This window comes from Bufo gargarizans, chromosome 6, assembly GCF_014858855.1.
Source record: "Bufo gargarizans isolate SCDJY-AF-19 chromosome 6, ASM1485885v1, whole genome shotgun sequence".
NCBI classification, from domain to species: domain Eukaryota; kingdom Metazoa; phylum Chordata; class Amphibia; order Anura; family Bufonidae; genus Bufo; species Bufo gargarizans.
The window spans coordinates 115086480-115105013 of NC_058085.1; the positions used below are offsets into that span (position 1 = coordinate 115086480).

Genomic DNA, 18534 nt, shown 5'->3' on the forward strand with positions numbered 1-18534 from the left:
GGAGTTGGTCAAACGAGAAGTCTAACATCATGTTTAAATCTCCCATACATATTACTTTTGCATGGGGGTATGTTGCTGCAAAGGTAGCTGCTAGGTGTAGGACCTGCATAGAACCTAGGGGAGAATTATAAATACCTAGTAAGACGTACTGTACATTATCAATAAGAGCATGAACAAAGACATATCTGCCTTTTGTATCTGTGACGAGTTCTTTTACCTCCCAGTGTAGTTGTTTATGTATTAGCAGGGACACCCCTCTTGAAGAGGAGGTATGATATGAGTGTGCGGCCCATTGTACCCATGGCCTCTTCAGGGCCCCAGAGGTGTTAGATAGTAGATGTGTCTCCTGGAGGCACAGAATTTGCAGGATGGAATGTCTAATAAAAGAAAACACCATTGATCTTTTTTTTGTGGGGTACCAATTCTCTGACATTCCATAATAGGATTTTTAAGTTGGCCATGGTGCCTATATCAAGGGCTGCACTTTCTGCAATGGCTGTAGTGGCATATATAGTAATGTGGTTAACAATGGGTAACCAAAACAACTGTGAACAAATTGAACAACCCATGTTCGCAAACATTTAAAATCTTGTAAACTTATATATTACGTCTGGTATAACCTGTCTCTAACCAGACTATAGGCCAGTGAACCGGGATGCCTCTGTCTTGATGTTTTGACATTATCATAGTAGTGGCCGCAGCCGGCATGCCAAACTGTATAAGTATGTATGGTGTCTCTCAACAGTGTTAGCTTATATGTATATAGGTGCAAACAGAAACTGTAATTAACTATAGCTGAAACCATTCAACTTATCCTAGCCAGTCCATTGGCGCTGATTGATGATCCACCCTTAGGCTCTGTCAGGAGTCTCAGCGTGTTGGTGATCTTCGCCTCATAGCTGGCCATTCAGTGACTTCTCCAGGGGAGGTAAAAAAAATACCGCTCGGTCGATCTCCACCACTCGTAGTTTTGCATGATAGGCCATGGAGTATGGTATGTTGGCTTCTCTCAGGCGTCGCTTGACATCTATAAAGGTGACTCGTTTCTGCAGTTCCCCAAAAAATCCGGGAATATGGATACTGGTGTTGTCATATTTGATTTCTTGTTTTCTCCTGGCGAGAGCCAATATCTTATCTCTGTCTTTGCAATTGAGGAATCTTGCGAGCATAGGTCTAGGAGGGGCTCCAGGTGGAGGTGGTTTTGCCGGTACTCTATGAGCTCTTTCCACTGCAAAGGCTAAAGAGAAATAAGCATCTGGAAAATGTTCCTTTATCCAGGTTTCAATAAATTTGGCAGGTGTGCGGCCTTCCGCTCTTTCAAACAAGCCGATGATTCTGATGTTATTTCTACTGAGCCTATTTTCTAAATCATATGCTTTCTGTTCCGCTTTAGTGTTAAGGTCAGAAATGGATCTGGGAACCGTGGCGGTAGCGTCTTCTATGCGAGATATACAGTTGTGTTCAAAATAATAGCAGTCAGACATCACTAACCTGATCAATCACTGTTTTTGGTAGAAATGATATTTCTTCATGACAAATAATTTACTAGCAGGTGTAGTAGAGTAATAGAAATCCAACAGACCCAACAGTTATGACATCCATGCTGCTGATTCTGTGTAATTGAATCACTAATTGAAAGGGCAGTTTAATTAGTGAGATCATTCATTCTTTGAAAAACAGGTGGCAATTATTGCCTGTATTTAAGGAAGGCAGCAAATGTTGTACATGCTGGTTACGGTGCAATTCTGAGGAAAATGGGCCGTTCCAGACACTGTTCAGAAGAACAGCGTACCTTGATTAAAAAGTTGATTGGAGAGGGGGAAACATATAAAGAAGTGCAGAAAATGATAGGCTGCTCAGCTAAAATGATCGCAAATGCTTTAAAATGGCAACCAAAACCTGAAAGACTTTGAAGAAAGCGAAAAATTACTATTCAAATGGATAGAAGAATAGCCAAAATGTCAAGGACTCAGCCAACAATAAGCTCCAGGAAGATCAAAGAAGGTCTAAAGTTACCTGTGAGTACTGTTACAATTAGAAGACGCCTATGTGAACCCAAGCTATCTGCAAAGTCCCACTGTTGAAAAAGACATGTGCTGAGGAGGTTACAATTTGCCAAAGAGCACATTGACTGGCATAAAGAGAAATGGTGCAACATTTTGTGGACTGATGAAAGTAAGATTGTTCTTTTTGCGTCTAGTGGCCGAAGACAGTTTGTCAGACGACCCCAAACACTGAATTCAAGCCACAGTACACTGTGAAGACAGTGAAACATGGTGGCGCAAGCATCATGATATGGGGATGTTTCTCATACTATAGTGTTGGGCCTATTTATCGCATACCAGAATACTTAAAGAGGTCATGCTGCCTTATGCTGAAGAGGAAATGTCCTTGAAATGGGTGTTCCAAACAAGACAATGACCCCAAACAGACCAGTAAACGTGAAACATCTTGGTTCCAGACCAACAAGATTGACATTATGGAGTGGCTAGCCCAATCCCCGGATCTTAATCCAATAGAAAACTTGTGGGTGACATCAAAAATGCAGTTTCTGAGGCAAAACTAAGAAACAGAAGAACTGTGGAATTTAGTCCAATCATCCTGGGCTGGAATACCTGATCACAGGTGCCAGAAGTTGGTTGACTCCATGCAACACAGATGTACAGCAGTTCTCAGAAACAGTGGTTATACAACTTAATATTAGTTAAGTGATTCAAAGAAAAGCAAAATCTTCAAACATTTTTCAGTTTATATAGTGAATGTTTGATTTTGTAAAGAAGAATACAAACACTGCTATATTTTTGAAGATTCTAATATTCACTTTTCTTCAATTTTTCTTTTTAGAGGAACAACACAAATTTGATATATTTTTTTCTTCATGTTTTGATTTGGAATAGAATGTGTAGTGTTCCCAATGCATTTGTGTGTATGGAAATAAAAGCTTTTAGAAGGATTTTGAGCTTTATTCACTTTTTTTACACACTGCTATTATTTTGAACACAACTGTACACGCTTCAGTGTGTTGAACTCTTTATCGTAAATTGTGCATGTCTTGACAGAGGAGGCCCAGATCGATCTTGACTTCGTCCATTTTCCCTGTGAGAGATGTTTTACATGCAGTAATAGCTTCTAGAACCTGAGCTGTTACTTACTTAAGAGTAGGTTCATCTTGGACTTCATCAGAATAATTCATAGGAGCTGTTATATCTGGTACAGTGCTGGCTCTGGTATGCATATTCCTCTGCAGTAGAGGTGACCGCAAATTCTCAGCAGGTTGTCTGGCAAATTCTTTTAATTTGTCCGCAGCACTTGGTGCTTTTTGTGGCCCAATTGTTATGATCGATTATTGAGTAATAGACAGCAAGTATATTTGTCTCTGGGGCTAATATATCGCAGTGTGTTTTCTTGCGAGTTCTACAGCTGACAGTGGATCTGGCAAGTCCTTTCTATGGAGCTGGCTTATGTTTCTATGGGTGTATCTCGTCCGGCCAATCTGGGGTTAACCCTTAATTTGTATGTGAGGGAGCCTAGCTGTACTTTGTAGCACAGGGATGTCAGTGGGCTTCAATGTGGGTAAGCTTTGTGCTGACCGGGTTCTTTCTTTCTCCTGGCACCAAGATGGAGCTCCCAATATGGCCGTTTGGCGGGAAAACTATTGGAGGAGCGCAGCTTCAATCGCGACCCGTCCTTTACTACAGAAGAGTTCGGAATAATATTTGTTTCGCGATTCCTACTTTCTCTCCACCTTTTCGATGCTCCTTCTGCTTTTCCCTGTTCCTCTCACCTTGTCTCATGTGCCACAGCGCTCTGTATGCCCGCAGCTCAGCCTCCTTCCTCCCCCTCGTCACACTGGTCCTGGCTCTGCACGCTCCGGTGCCCGCTCAGGATATTTCTCGGGATTTCTTGCTGGCAGGTCAGTATATCACACCCTCAGGAATCTCAATGAGCTGTTAGAGACCTTACATCTCTTGAAATCTGCAGGATTCGTCCCGGTAGTGCCGTGCCAGCCTTGGAGCTCCGCTCAGATGCGTCTAGCCATCTTGGCTGCAGGCCAGGCCCCCCCCCCTCCTCCCCAGAGAACCCTTTTAAATGCATTGTCCAGGTTCAGAGAAAAACCCAGACATACCCCTATTTTCACCCCTCCTGCCAACTGATTCAGAGTGCATCAGAGCATGAAATCATATGATGCTCATATCAGGGAGGGCTGTCTGGGTGAAAATGGGAGTATGTCCGGGTTCAACTCTGAACTTGGACAACCCCTTTAATTATCATTACATATAGGTGACACAGGCTTTATCACTGAATAACTTATCACTAGGATATGCCATAATATTATGATTGGTGGGTTCAGAGAATGAAGGCCCTGAAGACCCTTTCTCTTGCACAGGGTGTTCCAGGCAATGAAAGTCACTACTACAAGCACTGTGCTGCTGCTGTCCATTTACCATTAACATACTGATTTAATATAATCTGGATACCAGCCCTTTTATAGACCATGAATCCTCTTTAAAGACCACCCACATTGTAGGGAACGCTAACCTTCTAGATAGGGTGGTCCTATCAAAGAAGAGGGCCAGTGCACATAAGATATAGTACTCTACCTTAAGGAGGCCAATCTGTTGGCTTTAAAACATCCCCAAAATACATTAGGAATTGTAAAGTGTAAATGTTGCATCTGAGTCTGATGATGCAGTATTAATACAGTCAGTTCCATAAATATTGGGCCATCAACACAATTCTAACATTTGTGGCTCTATACGCCACCACAATGGATTTGAAATGAAACTAACAAGATATGCTTTAACTGCAGACTGTCCGCTTTAATTTGAGGGTATTTACATCCAAATCAGGTAAACGGTGTAGGAATTACAACAGTTTGCATATGTGCCTCCCACTTGTTAAGAGACCAAAAGCATTGGTGGATTTGATTTAAATCAAACTGCTTTAAATCACTAGTCAGTAAGGCTTGTTTTAAATCATAGTATTTTACATAAAGACTAATTCTTGCTTGTATAACTTATAATATGCAAGTAGATGATTTTTAGAATAACAACTTTTCATATTAGTTTGATTAGGTTGATTCTGTATTCATAGGTTTGTAGAAGTTAGGATTAAGGTCTTTTTCTCAACTCTGTTCATGTTATAACATTTTTGCTGTGAAGAAGAGGCATGTGATCTCTGCTGAGTCAAATTCAGTTTTGAGAACTGCAAAAGTAAACCAAGCATCTGTGATAATATCTTGTTGGCAGATAAACTGCCCAATAATCTTACAAAAACCCCTGGAAGAGCATGACATTGTGAATGGATTAATGGAATTTATTTACCAAAAACATTTAACATATACAGCCTTATTCTACATAATTAAAAAACTAATCTTTATTTCATGATGGAATAACCTTTGGATGGTAATATATTTTCCTCAAAAAGCATTTTATATTAAAAATAATCCGATAACAAAAAATTGATTAAAATAAATAAAAAATATTAGATTTTTATCCACCCTGACCAAAAGTAATGGGACATAATAATCATAAATCAAACTTTCACTTTTTAATACTTTGTTGCAAATCCTTTGCAGTTAATTACAGCCTGAAGACTGGAACGCATAGACATCACCAGATGCTGGGTTTCATCCCTGGTGTTGCTCTGCCAGGCCTCTACTGCAACTGTCTTCAGTTCCTGCTTGTTCTTGGGGCATTTTCCCTTCAGTTTTGTCTTCAGCAAGTGAAATGCATGCTCAATCGGATTCAGGTCAGGTGATTAACTTGGCCATTGCATAACATTCCACTTCTTTCCTTTAAAAAAACCTCTGGTTGCTTTTGCAGTATGCTTTGGGTCATTGTCCATCTGCACTGTGAAGCGCGGTCCAATGAGTTCTGATGCATTTGGCTAAATATGAGCAGATAATATTGCCCGAAACACTTCAGAATTCATCCTGCTGCTTTTGTCAGCAGTCACATCATCAATAAATACAAGAGAACCAGTTCCATTGGTAGCCATACATGCCCACGCCATAACACTACCACCACCATGCTTCACTGATGAGGTGGTATGCTTAGGATCATGAGCAGTTCCTTTCCTTCTCCATACTCTTCTCTTCCCATCACTCTGGTACAAGTGGCTCTTGGTCTAATCTGTCCATAGGATGTTGTTCCAGAACTGTGAAGGCTTTTTTAGATGTCGTTTGGCAAACTCTAATCTGGCCTTCCTGTTTTTGAGACTCACAGATAGTTTACATCTTGTGGTGAACCCTCTGGGCCAGATTTATGATTAGCTCAAGTCAAAATAATGGAGTGAAAAAGTCGCAAATTTTTGCGCAATCACTAAAACTGCGCAAAAATTGGCGACTTTTTTCTGCTCTGCACTATGCTCGCCAGTTTTCAGAAAGTGGGCGTGTTTTCTTATGTAAATGAATCTCTAGACCGATTTACTATTGCGACTATTTAAAAAGTCGCAAAAAAATGTGCAATTTCACTCCAGTGAGGACCATGCTTATCTTATAAGACTTTTTAATAGAACATGCGACTTTTTCGTAAAGATGTGCGACTTTTTCGTAAAGCTGCTTACTGACGGATAAACTGCTACCGTCAAACCACATTTATTACAGTCTTAAAGGGCCGATCATAAATCTGACTTGGCTAAAACTGACTTTAGCCATATGTGAAAGTGGAGTGAGCTGTCAGAGTCATGATAAATCTGGCCCACTGTATTCACTCCGGTGAAGTCTTCTCTTGATTGTTGACTTTGACACACATACACCTACCTCCTGGAGAGTGTTCTTGATCTGGCCAACTGGTGTTTTCTTCACCAGGGAAAGAATTATTCGGTCCTCCAACACAGTTGTTTTCCGTGGTCTTCCGGGTCTTTTGGTGTTGCTGAGCTCACCGGTGCGTTCCTTCTTTTAAGAATGTTCCAAACATTTTGGCCACGCCTAATGTTTTTGCTATCTCTCTGATGTTTTTTTTTCAGCCTAATTATGGCTTGCTTCACTGATAGTGACAGCTCTTTGGATCTCATCTTGAGAGTTGACAGCAACAGATTCCAAATGCAAATAGCACACTTGAAATGAACTCTGGACCTTTTATCTGCTAATTGTAATTAGGATAATGAGGGAATAACACACACCTGGCAATGGAACAGCTGAGAAGACAATTGTCCCATTACTTTTTGTCCCTTAACAAGTGGGAGGCACATATACACAAACTGTTGTAATTCCTACACCGTTCACCTGATTTGGATGTAAATACCCTCAAATTAAAGCTGACAGTCTGCAGTTAAAGCACATCTTGTTCGTTTCATTTCAAATCCATTGTGGTGGTGTATAGAGCCAAAAATGTTGGCATTCTGTCGATGTCCCAATATTTATGGACCTGACTGTATGGATACTTACTGGCATTCCAAACTGGCAGAAAAATGCACTGAGAGGACTTATGAACACCTCCACATAATGGACAGGACTGCAAGAGTAGTCCTCCCAATGCATTTTAATGCTGCTTTGCCAGAGCACAATGTTGGACTGGCAGTAAGTATAAATATACAAATTACATAAATCGGACTCTGCAATCTTTACATTATACAATGCTTCCTGTAGTTTAGCAGCTGACAGATTCACTTTGAAGGGAACTTGTCACCGGGATTTTGGGTATAGAGTTGAGGACATGGGTTGCTAGATGGCCTCTAGCACATCCGCAATACCCAGTCCCCAGAGCTCTGTGTGCTTTTATTGTGCAATTTGATACATATGCAAATTAACCTGAGATGAGTCCTGTCCCTGACTCATCTCACGTACAGGACTCATCTCTGCTTAATTTGCATATGTATCAAAAAGTTATTTTTACACAATAAAAGCACACAGAGCTATGGGGACTGGGTATTGCGGATGAGCCAAGGGCGATCTAGCAACCCATGTTCTCAGCTCTATACACAAAATCCCAGTGACAGGTTCCCTTTAAAGAGGTGGTGTTTTGGAGAGGTTTCACTCCGTATAGTGTCCACAGAGAACTGAATTGTAATTGAGATGCAGTCCGAGAAAGGAAATGGCAGCTGCTCCTTATCTTCTCCGTACGTCTTTTCCTCCAATCACTGACTGGAGTGGTTGCCATGGCAATAGAGAGCTGACTAGCTTGCGGGGAGAGACGCAGAATATTGATAGGAAGCTGCTGCCCCCTCCCTGTGAACACTAGTTAGTCCGACACTAGGTGAGGGCTGTAGGCAACACATGGAGCTGCACATCAGAGGAGGATCTCCGATAAGATGACATAAATTCTGCCAGTAACATCAAATAAGCTACACCATAACAGTGGAGCAATGTGCATTAGAAATATGTCACAAGCAGGGGGGAACAAATTTACAATGTTAGGGCTCACAAAAAATTCGGAAGACGTCTGTGTGCATTCCATATTTTGCGGAACGGAACAACAGCCCCTAATGAAACAGTCCTATCCTTGTCAGTAATGCGGACAATAATAGGACATGTTCTATTTTTTTGCAGAACGGACATACTTCCGTTTTATTTTATTTATTTTTTGCGGACGCATTGAAATAAATGGTTCCGCATAGGGTACACAAAAAATACACGGAAAGAAAATAAGTTTGTGTGCATGAGCCCTTAATCATGTTTTGTGACATGTTTGAAAGATCTGAAAAACAACACAACACAATTTGCTCCCGCATTGACCTATTTTTGGGCAAACAATGCCATGGCCATGAGGTGGTGCAAGTGGGTGTAGTGTGAATGCCAAATATACATGCATTAGGCTACGTTTACATCTTCGGTGTGTATTGCCAGAATTGTCCGGATGCAACCGGAATGCCCGCTAGCCCCATAAAGTACAATGGGGTCCAGAGGAGATCTGTCCGCATTCCACCAAAAATGCAGTCTGCGGTTTGTGTCCAGCTGATTCCCAGCATTCTTTGCTGGAACAGGTGGCCAGATCGCAGTGCTGTAGATGTGAAAGCGGCCTTACACTGTATGCCATTTTGTTAAATTTAGCACAGCATGGGTCAAATTGCATATCTCATTTATCCTTTGTGAAGTTTTGTTCTTAGGACACCAGTGAAAAACAGACCCCATGTGGGCACCAGAAAATCTAACCCCTTACTGGGGTACATTGCTACCTTAATACTTACTGTTCCAAAAACTGCTGAAGTCCCTGTCGCCTCTGCTCAATGAACTCATCAGTGCAGCCGATGTGAAAGGGAAGTTTTCCTGGTAACGCTGGTACCGGCCTGGTGGACAATATAAGCATCACTATCCAGAGAATATTAACTCGGAGCAGAGTTCAGTCTGTCACATTCTCCACCGAACGCCTCACCGTGTCACTGTTCAGTGCAGGTGTACAGTGTTGCTCATGACAACCAATTACAGTGCAGCTTTCATTTTTCACATCTGTTTCAGAAATTAAAGCGAAGTTCTGATTGGTTGCTATGGGCAACAATGATTGTTTTCTGTTAGTTTTGATAAATAACAATATGGGAGATCCATGAAAACTGATGCAAATTTTTGAATTTTATGCTGACATTGGGTACAATTTACAGCATATTTGCAAAGTCTTTAGACTCTTTTTTTCACATTTTATGTTACAAACTTGTGCTAAAAATAAAAATAAAATATAAAAAAAAACTCAATCTGCACCAGAATGAGGGACATTTACAAAGCTCTTTACGACACAAAAAGTCACAAATTATGGAGCAGGGCATATTTACATAATAATTAGCGAGTTTTTAAACTTCTCTCAATGTATCTGAAGTGGTGAGAAAATAGGCAGAGCTTTACAGGGGGGCACGGTGCTTAGCACAGCCCACCAGATTTACTATAACTTGCGCCAGAAACTGACAAAAATTATAGCTGAAGTACATGCAGCCCCTAGCTGGTGTAAACTTCTGATTCTGGCTCATGGCAGAGCAGAGATGCACCTAATTTATTAATTATCTGCCTCTTAAAAACTAAGCATATCTCACTCCAGCGCAGGGAAACTCAAAACTGGGGTATGTGAACGCAAGTCTTCATAAATGTCCCTCGATGTTTGAAATCTTTGCTGGTTAATTGAAAAGAAAAAACTAAAATCTTGCATTGACAATAAGTATCCACACCCTTTACGCAGTACTTAGTTGAAGCACCTATGGCAGTGATTACAGCCTCCAGTCTTCTTGGGAATGATGACACAAGGTTTGCACACCTGCATTTGGGGATTTTCTGCCATTCTACTCTGCAGATCCTCTCAAGCTCTGTCAAGTTGGATGGGGACCATTGCTAGCCAGCCATTTTCAGGTCTCTCCAGAGATGTGAGGACTCTGGCTGGGCCACTCAAGGACATTCAGAGTTGTCCCTAAGCTGCTCCAGTATTGTCTTGGCTGTGTGCTTGGGGTCATTGTCTTGTTGGAAGGTGAACCTTCGGCCCAGTCTGAGGTTCAGAGCTCTCTAGATCAGGTTTTCATTAAGAATAGCTGTGTCCTTTGCTCCATTGAGCTTTCCCTTAACCCTGACCAGTCTCCCTGTCCCAGCTGCTAAAAAACACCCACAGCATAACGTGCTGTAGGAAAGGTATTGGACAGTGCCCGGTGTCCTCCGAACATGGCGCTTAGAACGGACGCCAAAAAGTTCAATCTTGGTTTCATCAGACAAGAGAAACTTGTTTCTCAAGTCAGAGTTCTTTAAGTGCTTTTTTATGCAAACTTCCATGTATCTTTTTACTGAGGAAACACTTCTTTTTGGCCACTCTGCCATAAAGCCCAAATTGGTGAAGTGCTGCAGTGATGGTAGACCTTCTGGAAGATTCTCCCATCTGAATAAAGGATTGAAGCTCAGTCAGAGTGTCTTACCAATACCCTTTTCCCCAGATTACTTGGTTGCTTCAAACTTCTTCCATTTAAGAAATATGGAGCCCACTGTACTCTTGAACTTTCTGCTGCAGAAATGTTTTCATACCATTCTCCAAATCTGTGCCTTCACACAATTCTGTCTCCAAGCTCTACAGGCAGTTCTTCCCTCCGATTGGTTTTGCCCTGATATGCATCGTCAAGTGTGAGGCCTTATATAGACAGGGGTGAGTCTTTCCAAATCATGTCTATTCAAATTAATTTACCACTACCAAGATGTAGAAACATCCCAAAGATGACCAAGAGAAATGGCATAACAAAGGGTCTAAATACTTATCTTTTTAATAAATTTGCAAACATTTCTAAAATTCGGTTTTGTTGTCATTATGAGTGCAGATTGATGGGGGAATAGTCTTTATTTTGGAACAAGGCTGCAATATGAAAAAAGTGAAAGGGTCTGAAGACTTTCCGAATGCATTGTATGAAAACAAGGATTAGAAAGTTTCTATGCAACTCACACTAATCCGGCATATTTCTGAAGCTGCTTTCTCAGAAAGGCAAACTCCCGGTAACGTCTCCTGACACAAGATGTCTTAGCAGTGAACGCTTTGCTGTTTGTCTACAAAACATCATAAAATCAATGGACAGTTGTTATATAGGCAGCTCTGATGTCTCCTCTTCATAACAGATCATGCAGCTGCTGCCATAGCCTATTATAGACCATCGTGGCTGCAGGCAGTGATACAACCAGCAGGCAGATAATTGGCCGAGCACGGTGAGGTATGGCGTGCCTCTGTTCTTCATTAATACATGATGGAAATTTACAACCATTCAATACTTTCTGTTCATCATGATACATGCTACAATGCAACTGTAATATACAGTGACTAGATACAGTGCAGGTAGTGAGTGGTGCCAGATTCTGCATTCCCTGGCTGTTTAAATGAATAAAGACAGAGATGCTATATGACCCTAACAAGAATGAGGAAGGACTTGAGGAGACTATGTGTTGTTCCCCTGCTGGAGTTCTTTAATGTTCCAGCATTACAGACTGAATAACATGGCTGTTAACCGGAGAATTAGGGGATTATAAATTCAGACTAAACTATTTCTCCATTATATACACAATTTATACTGAGCAGATATATCCCTATCTCGTAGTCCTACAGCCAGAGACACCTGCGATTTTATGGTGGTTTAAATAAGCTGAAGCAAAGAACTAAAAGGATAGGGGCTAACCAGCTGTTCCATGGAGGTCTGACAGCCAATCCTTAGAATGTTCAGTCCATTCATTCTCTATGGGACGGCTGGAGATTGGCTATTTCTGCAGGTCCCCATAGAAAATGAATTGAGTGGAAGGGCGCATGTTCTCAAGATTGGTGGGGGTTCTGGTAGTTGAGCTCCTGTAGATAGGGGATAACTCTAAAAGTTGCCACCACCTCTTTAAGGGGTTATTTGTTAGATAAATAGTATTAAAAATGGGTCAGGATGGTGTTAAAAAAAAAGTAATACAGGACTTATTTAGACACGCAATTGAGAACTCATGTTTACCTCCTTAAAGAAATGGATTTTTTTTTTTAAACTGACCGCACACAGATGGTGTAGTTGTGCTGTCCATTTTTATTCCGCTCTCGCCCATTCACTTGAGCAGGCAAATCCGGCATGAAAATCAGACCTAAATGGTGCATGCTCCGATTTTCTCTGCACAGACTGGGCACATCTGAATCGGCTCATTGACTAGAACAAGTCAGTTTTCTGTCTATTCTTCACCCAGACTTTACAGATCACCGACTGCCAGGCCCCTCTGGTCTCTACTTCATTGTTCATTTCAATAACATAGGAAGTGACCACTCACGAAATCACTGGTTTAGGCAGGTCACCTCTGTGGCCAGTGACTCTCTTTGTGATCACAGTTCCTTTATTGAGAAGGAACAGGACAGGAGTGGCAGAGGACTGATGGCAATAGTTCAAGATATGTAGTCAGTATCAGATCGCCAGAGGTCTGACTCACAGCACTGCTGTCTTGCATTAGCTCTGGCACTGGAATTACACATCTACAGTGCTGCCCATAATTATTCATACCCCTGGCAAATTGTGACTTAGTTACTTTAATTCAACCAGCAAGTAATTTTTGTGACAGGAAATTACTTACATAGGTGTCTCCCAAAAGATAATAAGACAAATGTACAAGAGGCATTTTTGTTGAAAAAAAATTAAATTTCAGCTTTTATTTACATTTGAGCAAAAAGTGTCTAGTTCAAAGTTATTAATACCCTTCACAATAATCAATAGAAAAGCCTTTATTGGCTATTACAGCAATCAAATGCTTCTTATAATCGCAGACCAGCTTTTTGCATGTCTCCACAGGTATTTTTGCCCATTCATCTTTAGCAATGAGCTCCAAATCTTTCAGGTTGGAGGGTCTTCTTGCCATCACCCTGATCTTCTGATCTTTAGCTCCCTCCACAGATTCTCAATTGGATTTAAGTCTGGACTCTGGCTGGGCCACTCCAAAACGTTAATGTTGTTGTCTGCTAACCATTTCTTCACCACTTTTGCTGTGTGTTTTGGGTCATTGTCATGCTGAAATGTCCACTGGTGCCCAAGGTCAAGTTTCTCTGCAGACTGCCTGATGTTGTCATTGAGAATCCTCATGTATTGCTCTTTTTTCATGGTGCCGTTTACTGTGATTAGGTTCCCTAGTCCATTGGCTGAAAAACACCCCCAAAGCATTAAGTTCCCACCACCATGTTTGACAGTGGGGATGGTGTTCTTTGGGTGGAAGGCTTCTCCTTTTTTACGCCAAATGAAGGAAACATCATTGTGACCAAACAATTAAATTTTTGTTTCATCTGACCATAACACAGAAGACCAGAAGTCCTCTTCTTTGTCCAGGTGATCTTTTGCAAAGGCCAAGCGAGCTGGAGAAGTGGCATCCTCCTTGGTCTGCATTGTGTAGTGTCCGTTGGATTGTCCGCCTTGAGACATTGCCACCAGCAGAGCCCAGATTCACCAGGATGGCCTTTGTGGTGATCCTTGGATTCTTTTTCACCTCTCTAACTATCCTCCTGGCCAGCACAGGTGTCACTTTTGGCTTCTGACCAAATATTTGTTGCTCAAATGTAAATAAAAGCTGAGAAATGTTTGTTTTTTTTTCCCACAATAATGCCTCTTGTACATCATCTTATTATCTTTTGGGAGACACCTATGTCATTTCCTGTCAAAAAATTACTTGCTGGTTGAATAAAAGTAACTTTAAAGGGACACTGACAGGGCCAATAAACATATTGAGGTATATATATGGCAGTACAGGTCTTATAATGGGTATTACAATCATCTAAGTATCCCCCCTGTCCACATTATACATACAGTAAACTTAAGTTTTATAACCTGCTCCAACTGTCTTCAATCTGCCCAAGGGGCGGCGTTTCACCTCTCTTACACCCAGCCAGCCTCCCCCAACTGCTGCTTTGAAGCGCCGCCCAGCTCATCAATATTCACTTCGCTGGGCGGCGCTTACTGTCCCCGACTTCACAAGATCCGGCGCATGCGCAGGGCACTGTTCAGCGCAGCGCTTCAGAGCGGGGACCGCAGAAGCCGCCCAGCAAACTGAATATTCATGAGCTGGGCGGCGCTTCAAAGCGGCAGTTGGGGGAGGCTGGCTGGGCGCAAGAGAGGTGAAACGCCGCCCCTTGGGCAGATTGAAGACTGTTGGAGCAGGTTATAAAACTTAAGTTTACTGTATATATAATGTGGACAGGGGGGATACTTAGATGATTGTAATACCCATTATAAGACCTGTACTGCCATATATATACCTCAATATGCTTATTGGCCCTGTCAGTGTCCCTTTAAGTAAAAATTTGCCAGGGGTATGAATAAATATGGGCAGCACTGTACATCCACCGAGTACTGGCCAGAGCTGGTACTCTGCTGCCATTCAAGTGATAGGAGAGCGAGACTGCGTTACTGTAATTGCACTTGCTCAGTAATTCCACTGAGAAGCAGAGAAGACGTTAGAGCTTCAGAAGCAGTTGGCTCACCACACCAGGATCCCTTTGCATATCTGAAGCAAGACTGAGCTTGTGTGTCCACCTTGACAAAGAATGGCTGTTCTAAAGAAACAGCAGGTGGTGCTAACATGTTTTTAAAAGGTAAGGGTGACAGTTTATGTAGTAAATCCCCTATCTTCTAAATGTAATTCTACTTTCCATCCTGAGAGAAAAACTGACTAGGAATGTATCACTACATACAGTGCTTCTAAAAAGTATTCATACCCCTTGAACTTTTCCACATTTTTTCTGTTTCACCCACAAACTTAATTGTATTTTTTAGGGATTTTATGTGATAGACCAAAACAAAGTAGCAAGTATGTGCAAAGTGAAAAAAATTATGATACATGGTTTTCAAAATGTTTAATAAATAAAATTCTGAAAAGTAAAGCGAGCATTAGTATTCATCCCCCAAGTCAATACTGAATAATACCCCTCTCTGCAATTACAGCCTGCAAGTCTTTTGGGTTATGTCTCTACCAGCTTTGCACATCTAGAGGCTTAAATTGTTGCCCATTCTTTGCAAAATAGCTCAAGATCAGTCAGATTTGATGAGAGCGTCTGTGAACAGCAATTTTCAAGTCTTGCTGCAAATTATTAATTGGATTTAGACTTTGAGCCATTCCAGAGTTTCAATGGAAATACCACTGTATGTTTAGGGTAATTGCTGGAAGGTGAAACTCCACCCCAGTCTCAAATCTTTTACAGCCTCTACCAGTTTTTCCTCCAGGGTTGCCCTGTATTTAGCTCCATCCATCTTCCCATCAACTCTGGCCAGCTTCCCTGTCCCTGATGAAGAATAGCATCCCCACAGCATGATGCTGCCGTCACCACCATGTTTCAGGGTGGCGTAGGTGTGTGTGGTCTTAGTTTTCCACCACACATAGCAATTTAAATTTAGGCCAAAAAGTTCAACTTTAGTCTCATCTAACCAGAGCACCTCTTTCCTGTTGTGTCCCCTATATGGCTTGTGGCAAACTGCAAACGGGACTTCATATGGCTTGCTTTCCAAAAATGGCTGTATTTGCCACTCTTCCATAAAGGCCAGATTAGCGGTGTGGACGTACATGTCTTGGTAGGTTTGCAGTTGTGCCACACTACTTCCATTTTTGGAAGACGGATTGAACAGTGCTCCACAAGATGTTCAGAGCGTGGGATACTTTTTTTTTTTTTTATAACCTAACCCTGCTTTACACTTCTCCCCAACTTTATCCCTGACCTGTCTTGTGTGTTCCTTGGATTTCATGATGCTGTTTGATCACTAATATTTACTACCGAACTTCTGAGGCCTTCATAGAACAGTTGTAGACCTGAGAATAAATTACACACAGGTAAACTCTGTTTACTAATTAGGTGACTTCTAAAGGCAATTGGTCACACTGGATTTTATTTAGGGGTATGAGAGTACAGAGGGTTGAATACAAATGTACACCACACTTTTCAGATTTTTAATTTATTAAAAACTTTGAAAGCCATGTATCATTTTCTTTTCACTTCACACATACTTTGTGTCGGTCTATGACAGGGATGGCCAACCTGCGGATCTCCAGCTACAACTCCCAGCATGCAAAGATTGCCTACATCTATCAGCCTACAGCAGTGCATGGGGGGAATTGTAGTTTTACAACAGCTGGAGAGCCGCAGGTTAACCATCCCTGGTCTATGACATAAAATACCAATAAAATAGTTAATTTTGTGGGTGCAACGTGAAAAAAATGAGGAAAAGTTCAAGGGGCATGAACACTATTTGAAGGCACTGTACCATTCAGGGTTCATGGAAAACTGGATGGCAACTCCTAAAGAGGCTGTAATTGTGGCCATAATGGATGCCGACCAGCTTTTACACAAAGATATACAGTGCTATCACACAAAATATGTGGCCTAAAGTATAAATCTAGTGGAGTAATTCTCCATAAGAATCAATCAGATCATTGCTTTCATTCGTGAAACTGCCTCAGAAAATAAGTGTTGGATGCTGCGATATGATTGGTAGCTATAAGCAACTACTCCACTTTTTGTCTGCACTAGTGTTCTTGCCTGAAGCTCAATGTGTTTGCATGCTAAGAGAATACAAAGCCATAATGGTCAGTCAGCTGGGAATAATAGAGGCCCCTCGAGAAGTATGCAGCTCCAAGGCCTCCGGTGGGGAGTACTAAGTACACACAATACCAGCAAGGCACTGAAGCCTATAGAAAACCCTGTGATTGTGTTTCTGGATCACAGCATTTGTATGGTCCCGTTTGTGAGACTAGTGCAGGGAGATTTGTGATAAACAATACAATCCATAGAGGTGACTGTAAAATGTGAAGCAGGGAGAGATTATTGCTGTTATCTACATTTGGGCCTCATTATCTGAATGCCTATTATTTCCTTTATAGGGAGGGGGTCCTCTGCAGGATGTTAGTAATGTTTACTCTAGTGTAGCTATCCTACAGGAGTGGAAAATGTTATTTAGAGACTAGAGTTGAGCGAACACCTGGATGTTCGGGTTCGAGAAGTTCGGCCGAACATCCCGGAAATGTTCGGGTTCGGGATCCGAACCCGATCCGAACTTCGTCCCGAACCCGAACCCCATTGAAGTCAATGGGGACCCGAACTTTTCGGCACTAAAACGGCTGTAAAACAGCCCAGGAAAGGGCTAGAGGGCTGCAAAAGGCAGCAACATGTAGGTAAATCCCCTGCAAACAAATGTGGATAGGGAAATTAATTAAAATAAAAATTAAATAAATAAAAATTAACCAAAATCAATTGGAGAGAGGTTCCATAGCAGAGAATCTGGCTTCCCGTCACCCACCACTGGAACAGTCCATTCTCAGATATTTAGGCCCCGGCACCCAGGCAGAGGAGAGAGGTCCCGTAACAGACAATCTGGCTTCATGTCAGCAGAGAATCAGTCTTCATGTCATAGCAGAGAATCAGGCTTCACGTCACCCACCACTGTAAGAGTCCATTTTCATAAATTTAGGCCCAGCACCCAGGCAGAGGAGAGAGGTCCCGTAACAGACAATCTGGCTTCATGTCAGCAGAGAATCAGTCTTCATATCATAGCAGAGAATCAGGCTTCACGTCACCCACCACTGTAACAGTCCATTTTCATAAATTTAGGCCCAGCACCCAGGCAGAGGAGAGAGGTCCCGTAACAGACAATCTGGCTTCATGTCAGGAGAGAATCAGTCTTCATGTCATAGCAGAGAATCAGGCTTCACGTCACCCACCACTGCAACAGTCCATTTTCATAAATTTAGGCCCAGCACCCAGGCAGAGGAGAGAGGTCCCGTAACAGACAATCTGGCTTCATGTCAGCAGAGAATTAGTCTGCATGTCATAGCAGAGAATCAGGCTTCACGTCAGCCACCAATGCAACAGTCCATTGTCAGATATTTAGGCCCAGCACCCAGGCAGAGGAGAGAGGTCCCGTAACAGAGGATCTGGCTTCATGTCACCAGAGAATCAGTCTGCATGTCATAGCAGAGAATCAGGCTTCACGTCACCCACCACTGCAACAGTCCATTTTCATAAATTTAGGCCCAGCACCCAGGCAGAGGAGAGAGGTCCCGTAACAGAGGATCTGGCTTCATGTCACCAGAGAATCAGTCTGCATGTCATAGCAGAGAATCAGGCTTCACGTCAGCCACCACTGCAACAATCCATTGGCATATATTTA

At 42.0% G+C, this 18534-nt stretch overlaps 1 protein-coding gene across 3 annotated transcripts in view; it reads right to left on the bottom strand.

The window, feature by feature from the left end:
* SNX11 (sorting nexin 11) overlaps positions 1–18534 on the bottom strand; it is a 77762-nt gene that overhangs the window by 33663 nt on the left and 25565 nt on the right. For all 3 annotated transcript variants that reach the window (XM_044300200.1, XM_044300198.1, XM_044300199.1), the window contains 2 exons: positions 11337–11437; positions 9130–9228 (listed from right to left, as the gene is read on the bottom strand). In XM_044300200.1, coding sequence (XP_044156135.1) covers positions 9130–9228; positions 11337–11437 — 200 coding nt within the window. The remainder of the gene's footprint in view (positions 1–9129; positions 9229–11336; positions 11438–18534) is intronic.